The following is a 10,065-nucleotide window of genomic DNA, read 5'->3' on the forward strand; positions in this document are numbered from 1 at the left end:
TTTTTAAACTTAAATAAATTTAATCAACAAAATTATATTAGTAATTATTTGTATTACTTGTATCATTTTATGTTTGCTTTTTTGACTTTTAATTTTTTAAATTAATTTGAAGTAATTAGTAAATACATTTTTAAATAACTTAGAGGAATTGATTCATTTATGATTGCTCATCAATTTGAATTATAAATTAAATTTATTACTTTTATATAAACTATAATTTCAATTACTCATTTTTAATTAGAAATAATTAGAAGAATTTTTTATTCCTTTAATTTATTTTATAATTTAAAACATTTTGATTAATTGTTGTAAAAAATAAATTAGAATTATTTGGATTTTTTATAATTTAAAAAGCTGTTATAAAATTATGAGTTTCAATTAATTTGTGAATACGTTTTTATTTAAATAGAATATTTAGGGTTGATAGTGTAATTGAGAAAGACATTTAAATTGCAAAGATTTAGCAAAGGAAAAAATATAAATATTGATATATAGATAAATAGATATATAAATTGTATTTATTATTGTTGAAGTTTTAATATACAAAAGAACAGATTAAGTTATTAATTATAAATGATATATATACTCAAATCTTACATTAATTAATATATTTGTTATAACTTCAAAAGTTAATCAAACTAAATAAAACTAAAGTTCTGATCCTGATACCTAAAAACTAAAAAAAAAATTATTTTTGCAAATTAGTAATGCTCAATTAATAAAATCCTGAGGTAACCCTACCATCTCCTTAATTCTATGACAGATCTCTTAAAACGATGGACATAAGAGGTAAAGATAATTGAATTTAAAATAAAATAAAAACCAAAATATAATTTGGATTAATAGTTAATTAATATTAATTAACTTCATTTACTTTTAATAAATTGTAGGTGCATATCCTAATAAGCCATGGATAAAATAGGAGGTATTTGAAAATAGATCTCTTTTTACAAATGACATTAAAGGTATGATCAAAATTTCTGATTTAAAAATTTTCATTCAATTAAAATTAGCATTAGTTGTTACAGAATTAAGCTTATTTAGATACATTTTAATATAATAAACAGGTGCATAACCAAAAATATCAATTAGGCCATTAAACTACCCTAATTATGATCCTTCTTAGAGGTAATTAATATAACCGATAAATATTTTGAAGCTTAAAATTGTTTATAGAATATAAGGTTTTGAAAATACTAACTTTAGTAGGACTCCAGATATAAATGTAGGAAATTACTAAAACTAAAGAGCATAGTCTAATAGGCAAGACCCAATTTTATCATAGAGCATTTAAGACAGACAATTCAATTCCTCTGTCTAAAATAATAATTTAAGGGCTTCTGTTCCTGCACCTATGTCCTCTTAATAGTTCAATCAAGCAAGTCAATCTTCATATTCTTAGAAATAACCTTATTAAGGAATTTAGGGATTCGATGTCGAAAAAAGCTCATATTATAATGGACCTATAGCAGATAGAATTCACAAACCTCACAATTAACCACCTTCATATATTTAAAAAGACTAATTGCTGTCATCGCCTACATATTAACAAATGAAATCAGACTAGATTAGAGGTGTTTATCCTTAATAAAATGTAATTCCAAAAAGCCCATAACCTTACCAAGTAAATGGAAATATTCCCTAATCATACCTTAACAGACCTGCCTCAAATCCCAATATACCTACTTAAAACATTTAGAAGAGTCAATAACTTTAAAGTCCAACATATGCATATTAAAATAATCAAAATGCCAATGGAGCTCCAAACACAAATAACCGTGGATATAGCAGCAGCATGCAAAATAATTTGAAGCAATTAGATTACTAATAATAAAAGTTTTAGCAAAGCATTAGACCACCAAGTAATACAAATATTGCTAAGGATGATGTAGTTGAAGATTTCAAGCACACAGCTTTGATAAGACCAAATCATTATGACAGCAACCAAAAATATTAAGAATTCAAACATAATATTGAAAGCAGAATTGTTTCTCCTAAGCATTACGATATTCCTGACAAGATGGTAAATATCTAAAATAAATTCCTTAAGTCTTCTAATATTTTTAAAATAAAATATTATTAAAAATGTAGGTTCAGTATTAAATGAATAAAGATAATATTTTCAGCTATTAATAGCCTAAGCTAAAAATTAATAGAGAAAAAATGGAGAGATATAATATGTCTAAAAGTGCCATGACTAAAAATTAATTTATTAGTACTTCTTCTACACCAAATTTAATTAAAAATAACTTTGGATATTAACCCACTCCAACCCAGTAAGTTTATTAAAGTTAAGATAATAATTATGGTTAGCTGATTAAACCTTAGCCATTAATATAGTCACAATAAGCAGGATAATATTAATAAGGTGATATCCTTAGGAAAATTCCTACTGCTTAATCACGTCCCAAGACCAATTAACAAAATTAGGAAAACAAGCAATCTCAATACTAAAGCTTGTAATCTTAGATTTCTCCGAAGCACAGTTTGATTGAAAGAAATATATTTTAAAAGCCATAATCAGCTGGTCCACAAAAAGACAAACTAAGTTACTTAAAACCTTACACAGTTGTTCCCAAAGTTGATAACTCTTCTGAATACACAAGTAATTAATATATTAATCATGCATTTTAAAATTCATTTTAACTTGTATTAATATAGCTAAATTTAACTAATCGCCTATCGAGCAATTGCAAAAAAGCATAACTCCTGCTCCTAAAGTCGAGCTGACAAAAGTACCTTGGAATAATAAATAGCAAGATTATAACGTAATTGGAAACTATGTTTAAGAAAAGAGACTGTATAACAAAACTGATCTTTATGGGAAATAAGTTGATAAATACTTTAAAAACTATGATGGAGGATCTATCCTTAATATGAGAAAAGAAATTCATGAAACAGGAGATTAAATTCCATACGAAGTCAAATTTAAGTATGAGAAGACTAAAGATAACTATTATACCGTCGAAAGTGCTCCAAGGGTAAAGAATGTTACTTCCTCATATCTAAACCCTAGTGCTAAATCCTTTGCTGCTGGTAAAAGTGACTTATTTTAAGTACAAACCTACAAATCCAAGGACCCAGTAGGTCAAGAGTAAATAAAATTTTTTTCTTCTTCTTTTCACTTTAAAATTAATTTAAACAAATAATTTATATTTAATTAATTAAAAAAATAGTTAATTCCATTATGCTTCAAAGCCACTAAAGAATCAAAGTACTTCTAATTTAATTTACTGAATAAATTATAATGTTCTACCGAAATACATTTTTATTATGTTAGTATTACACACTTTTCCTTAACATTTATGGTGTTATTTAATAATTAATTATTTTTGTATATAATTGTTAAGTAACTTAAAAAGTTATTTCATCATAATTATTTATGTTTTTTAAATTTAAATTTGACTAACTCAATAAAAATATTTATTATTTATTTTTTAAAAATAAATATTAATAAAAATATAAGATTTAATAATATCTAAAAATACATTCAAAAGTTTAAATCAATGCATTTAGATTTTGCATTATGAGATATATTTAAGACCAACTAAACTGCTTTTAAATATATATTTAATTAATATCACTATTAAATATAAGCATAAACGGGTTTATATATTGTTAATTGCTCTTTTAGATAATAAAAAATAATTTTAAATTGGCATTTTTAAACAAAAAAACAAACTATTAATATACTGAATGAAATAATAAATATTAACTTCTTCTTTTATAAATAAAATTTATTTTAGCTTAACATAATATTTTATTTTATTATTTCTTGTTAATACTTTTAGTTTGCTCAATACAAATCAGTAACCTCTTCAAATATGCTTTTGTATTACTATAAATAATAGTTAATTTATAGATATTTAAATTAGATATAAAAATTTACTGTTTCTTGTAAGTCCTTCTTCTTTTAATCTAACTCGTTTAGTTGTTTGAAAATATTTTTTTTCTTAAGTACAGCTAGATTTTCCTATTTACCAGTTGATACTCTTTCCTACTATAATATTTATTCCTTTGAAGACCCTTTGTATACTTTAAGCTTAAAAATATTTTATATCCCTATTTTAAAATGTTATTTATTATTTATGATTTTAATTGTTAAAAATTTTACATAAAAACTCAGGATTTTCAACACAAACGGGACAATATGTTTAATTAAAGGAACATTTCTAATGAGAAGTATGTTTGCAATTAAATAAAATATAAACATCTTATGGACCAATAATTTCTTAGCATGAACAACACTACTTTTAAATACTGTAACCTTAAGACTAAATTAAATCAATTAAAAATTATTTCTTTGATATATTAAAAAAATTAATTTACATAGAACTGGAGTATTTATTGCTGTTATTTGTTACAATTCAACTTGAGTATGCTAATTGAGCTATTTAATACACTAAATTCAAAAGAAAAATCATGGAGCAATCTCTAAAATGTTGATTTCATGTCTTTCAAAGTGTAAATTTAAAGGATAAGTAAAAGATTTTCTATGAAAGAATTAAATTTAACAAAGTTAACCATTTTTTCAACCACTTCATTGATCACATTACTGAAGAAATTGATAATTATTCTTTTATCAAACTAAAATTCTGCAACAGTTTTCTTTTGAATATTTATAATATTGTCTACTACTAAAAACCAGTTTTCCTAATATCAAAAAAAACAATGTTTAAATTAAATAAAAATTAACTATTAATTTATTTACCTCAGATTCTTTATCTCCTTTCTTATTATGGGAAATACATATCTCTAAACATGGTTTTATAAATTAAGTGAGGTGAGTTAGTTTGTTTTCATTTACATCAGGATAAGTTATTAATTAATTTAATTTTCCTTTAAAAACCTATTAAACGATAATTAATGAAATCATTAGTTATATAAAATTAATATTTATTTAGCTTACTTCAAAGTATAAATTGATGGATTTAGTTATATCTCCACTTCTTTCATATAGGTAAGCAGTTGCATCTAAAATGCCGTATTTTAAACTAATTTTTAGACTTTCATCAAGAGGATAATCGAAGCTTTTTAACTCGAAAAGAACCTTTTAATATTAAAATCTATAAGAAATTAAAGTTATTATAATTAATTTACTCTAGCAGGATTTAACTTGGCTACTAATTCTAGCTAAAGGACTAGTAAATGTTCTGGAATATCTTATTATTTGTTTCTTTTACTTTAAATGATTTTATCTAGAAGCTTAAATTATAACTCAGGGAATTATGATAGCTATTCTATTGCCTGATCAGCTTCTCCTGCTGTAGTAAATTTCTCAATGAATTCTTTAGTCTTTTCAGAATCTAGTCTAACAAGATCTTTAAGCTTTGAAGTAAAAATATACTATAGCAGTACTTTTATTTTTTAATTATCTTTATTTTTATTGAGTTCTTCAAATAGAGTTTCTAAGAAAGGAAATATTTTCAAGTTAATATGTTTTTTAGGAGAGAGTAAATATAAATCTATGCACTCTTAGTAATCTTAGTTTATAAAACACAAGAAAGCACAAACTTCTATAAAAGGAGAATATCGTGCTTTTTGTATTAATTTTTCTATTTTTCCTTTAGTGTTTATTTAGCTTTCATAAGTAGACAGTAATTTTATTAATCTCTCACTCTTATAGTCTATGCTCATATGCTTCTTGCTTCTATAAAAACTAGAATCAGGACTCTCAAAAAAGAATTTAGCACATTCAATAGCCATAGTATGTGATACTTCAAAGTCTCGATAAGAAACTTCAAGAATTAAATGATGAAAGCACTAAATTTCATCTACATTATTTTATTAAACACATTCCTAAACTAATTAAATCATCAATGAATGGACTGGTGGAGTAGCTTCCAACAAATCTATCTCTTTTTCATTTATTTATTTACGAGTTTTTATTTTATTATCTATTTCCAGCAATTTATACAGTTCATTATTATTTTATTCAATTATAGTACTACAGGGTTTTTCAAAAAATAAAAGGATAATTTCAAACATAAAGAAGCAATCAATTTTTATGAGTTCTTAAAGAGTTTCTTTCACAAATATCCACTATACCAATTATATAACTGCCTAATAATATAAGTTTTTTTTTTCAATTAGATAATAATTTTAATAATAATTAGTAAATTAAATGAAGATTTGTAAATATTTTAACCAAAAAATAAATTAATCATACTGCTGTCTGTGATTTAAAATCTAAGAAATCATTTGGAAATTAGTATCCTTGGAGTGTATATCGCAAGTACCATAAACAAAAGTAAGCAGTTTTAGTATCTAATTTTTATCCTTATAAATAATTTGCATAGCATACTAAAGCAGGTGTTTTAAAATCTAAATTATTCTTAGGATAAAGATAAGCTAGCATTGAAAATAGCTTTTTTTCATTACATATTCTTATCATATTATCTATGTCCATTTTTTCTAGGTCTAAATTAACGATAAGCTTTTTAACTAAATGAATCTTGTCCTTCGCTTAGGTGAAAAAGTAATTTAAAATTTTTCTAAAAGCCAAAGCAGGAACAGCTTTTATCTAAAAAATAAAGAAAATTTAAGTAAAAATATATTTATAAAAATTAAATTGAGCTTACTTATCCCCTTAAAATAAATGGTTCTAAAATCTTCATGAAATATTAATCAGCTGCTATATTTTCAAACATAATCAAAAGGTCTTCAAAAATAAAATCATAAAACTCTAAATGCAACAAGAACTCAGTTAAAGTTGAAATTCTCATAATCCAAAGTTCTTCACTGTTTTATTCGCTTAAAATAGAAGCTACTTCTTCAATGTATCTTCTTGATCTTTTAAAAAAACTAAAGTAAAAAAAACATTTATCTAATTATAAAAATTGTTACATAGACTCAACAAAACGTTGTATTTATTTTTGTCTCTGTAATTTTTAGGATGAAAGATGAGAGTATAAGAGGTCTTTACCTTCAAAAATTTGAATAAGCTTAAAGAGTGCCTATATCCAATCACTCTTTTCTATGAGCTTATTAATATAAGATTCCCAGAATTGCAGCTATGCGTTGACAATATTTCTACTATCTATATATTTATAAAAATTTTTAATTAATAATGCAAACAAAATAAAATGAAAAGATTTTTTAATTCTAACAAATTTCAATTAAATAGATAAAATAAAAATACCTAGAATGTAAATAGTTTAGTTATAAACATTAACAGAATTAGCATAGCAGCTTCTGATTAACTCATTGTTAGCCTTTACAAACATATGATAATAAACTTCAGACTTCAGAAAATCTCTATATACTATAGCTTCTTTAATTTCTTCATGCTTTAAAATATACCTACTGTTTTAAATAAAATAAAATAAAATGAAAATATGTAATAATAAAGTTACTTATCAACAAGGGTGTTTTGTGGAATAACTTAAAAGGTGTCTGATGTTCTAAATTTATTTACAGCAATGATGCTTATTAAATTGTTAGGGTCTAAATAAAATATCAAATTTTCATTTAAGAATTCCATAAAAAGTATTTCTTTTTCACTGTAAAAGTAACTCTAAAAAGATATTTTTTTAATGATTTTTTGTGATGTATCTTCTTTAATGCTGTCAATTTAGTAAAATTTAATCAAAGTATCACAAGAAATAGCAAATTGAGGAGGAGTGTTTTGAATAATTGGAGTCCATGAGAAATAAATCATTTTATTATTTTATTCATTATCTATTCTTGTTATATTCACCACTTATGGTTCTATCATCACAATTAATATAAACTCAACTGAAACTAAAGCTGCAAGTAAACAAGCTTTTTACTATCCTTGCTAGTTAAATATGGCTCTTCTTAACTTTATTTGATAAAAAGGTGACGAAGAATTCTAAATCAATACTTTATTTTCATTATTGTAAGCAAATAGGTTTTTTTTTATTTTAGTTATCATAATATTGCCGCTATTATCACTTGCTATTAACTATTCTGCATTTAAGAATTTAACTTATAAAATTGTACTATCAAAAAGGTTTGATATTATTTTTACACATTGCTTTTTAGAAATATCCCAATATCCTAAAGTACCATCAACAAAACCTGTTGCAACAAAATTCCCATTATATGAAACATCTATACAAGAAATAGCTCCATGTACTTGCTGATTCAACTTAAAAAAGGTATAGTTTTCTTATCCTGAATTAGGATTTGCATCAAGTACTACAAACGATCCATCTTAACATCCTAATAATAGTCTTTCTAAGCAATTATTTTCTTAGTATATCTTTTTATTTTTAACAATAATTTAAAATGTTAATAGTGTTTTTTATTTTTCTACATGTCTAAAAAAACTAATAAAAGTAAAAACACATAAATGTAAAAGAGTAAATTGTATATCAATAAATATTTACTTAAAAGCAAGTAAACAAAAACTGGGGATGTTTTTATGAAAATTTAAAAACAAGATTGTGCAAATAAAAGCTAATGTTATCGCCTTAAACAAAATTCTATTCCTAAATTTATGTGAAAATTTGAGGATATTTTCTGTCTGCCTTCTACACATCTTGTGCTGAAATAATCAAATCATTTAATTCTTATCTTCCAACTTCATCAAACATATCGTCGTTTGTTTAATCTTTCAATATCTGTGAATTATCTAATGCTTGCGATGAATTATCTTCATCTTAATCACTTTCCCAAGCTAATTCTTAACTATTTAATTTATTCTTCTCATTCTTATCAATAACTCTTAAAATGTTTTCAACTTCTCCCTATTCAAACCCATTCTTATTACTTTAAATACCACCTACCTTTCCTTCTCTTCCACTTAGAAGACTATTACTAGAAATACTTTGTTCTTCGATTAAAGCTTGCTGTTTTTAAAAAGCAATATTTTTAAATATAGCCATTTGAGAATTTTAAAAAATATAAAATTAATATTTTTATACAATATCAACTGAAGATTTCATAGAAGAATCATCGCCATCATCATAGGGCTCATTCATGTAATTTTCGCCTAGAACTTCACATAAAATCTAATGAACAAGTTCTCTATCTTACTCTTATTCTTCTTCAAACATCTTTCACTTTAAAATTATTAAATTATATCAAATAAATATTATTATCTAAGAAATAATCAGGCAAATCTTTAGCTATTAATGAGTCACTCCTATAAATTCTAACAGAAATTTAATTTATCATAAATATATTAATATTATATTCGTTGTGAATATAATTCATAAAAATAAATTGGAAAATAAGTAAATAAAGGTATTGAATGACTAAATGATTTATTAATAAATTTAAATGCAAGCTACTTATCTGAAAATAGATTGCATAATTTTTAGTCAATGAATAATTTGTTAAAAATTAAAAAATAATTTTTGTTTAATTCGTTTAATATTTTTTCATTTCATTTTTTAAACTAGTTTTTAATTGAGATAAACTTGATACATTTTAAAAAGATTCATATTATAAAAATTTTTATTACTTTACGGATTTAAGTATCTTTGTTTTAACAATTTGCTCTTAGAATTAATATTGAATATTTTAATCTTTTTAAATATTTTAAATTTATTCTTATTCGGTATTTCCTGTAAAAAACTAACTTCAACTTCATTAAAAGAAGATTATATCAATAAAAATATTTTTATTAAAAAGAAATGATTGTCAAATATGTAGGAAAATTAATCATCAATTAAATTAGTATTAATAATATGCTCTTTTGATTTTAATTTATGTTTTAAATAATTATTTCAAAATAATGTGAATTTTTAGTTTTAAAAACTTTTTTTTTGTTTCAAAAATTACAGTAAAATTTAAATTAAAATAAATAAAACGAGTAAGTAAATTAAATGATTAAATTTCAAAATAGATATTTGTATAAAATTTTTTTTAAATGATTTTTTTGTGCTAAATTTTTTTTTGAATAATTAAAAATTTTTGAATTAAAATTATAAATTAATAAAAATATTAAAATTACTTTTAATTCATTAAATTAATATCTTTTTTTTTAATTTATTCAAATACTTTTAAATATTTTTATTTGAAAAAGATATTTTAAAATAAAAAATTCTTACATTAATATTTATTTGAGTTTTTATTTAAATATTTAGATTTCTT

The 10,065-nt window shown here is 22.9% G+C and overlaps 2 protein-coding genes across 2 annotated transcripts; one reads left to right on the forward strand and one right to left on the reverse strand. All coding sequences in view use genetic code 6, as the record gives it.

Annotated features, from left to right (window-relative positions):
- Positions 1-587: 587 nt before the first annotated feature.
- Positions 588-3,237, forward strand: TTHERM_00716090 (hypothetical protein; the record flags this gene model as incomplete). Its single annotated transcript, XM_001031966.2, has 7 exons — positions 588-789; positions 891-965; positions 1,068-1,128; positions 1,177-2,023; positions 2,092-2,605; positions 2,662-3,094; positions 3,177-3,237. Exons 1-7 carry the CDS (start codon positions 708-710, stop codon positions 3,235-3,237), a joined length of 2,073 nt encoding a protein of 690 aa, XP_001031966.2. The 5' UTR covers positions 588-707.
- A 559-nt stretch (positions 3,238-3,796) lies between these two features.
- Positions 3,797-9,023, reverse strand: TTHERM_00716100 (corvet complex core vacuolar protein; the record flags this gene model as incomplete). Its single annotated transcript, XM_001031967.2, has 14 exons — positions 3,797-3,838; positions 3,890-4,062; positions 4,115-4,274; positions 4,330-4,653; positions 4,712-4,849; positions 4,910-5,050; positions 5,101-6,063; positions 6,170-6,523; positions 6,582-6,792; positions 6,847-7,039; positions 7,142-7,302; positions 7,356-8,227; positions 8,355-8,816; positions 8,892-9,023. The coding sequence occupies 14 exons, from the start codon at positions 9,021-9,023 to the stop codon at positions 3,797-3,799; spliced, it is 4,326 nt and encodes a 1,441-aa protein (XP_001031967.2).
- Between the last annotated feature and the right edge of the window lie 1,042 nt (positions 9,024-10,065).

This window comes from Tetrahymena thermophila (assembly GCF_000189635.1).
Source record: "Tetrahymena thermophila SB210 genomic scaffold scf_8254377, whole genome shotgun sequence".
In the NCBI taxonomy this organism is placed as follows: domain Eukaryota; phylum Ciliophora; class Oligohymenophorea; order Hymenostomatida; family Tetrahymenidae; genus Tetrahymena; species Tetrahymena thermophila.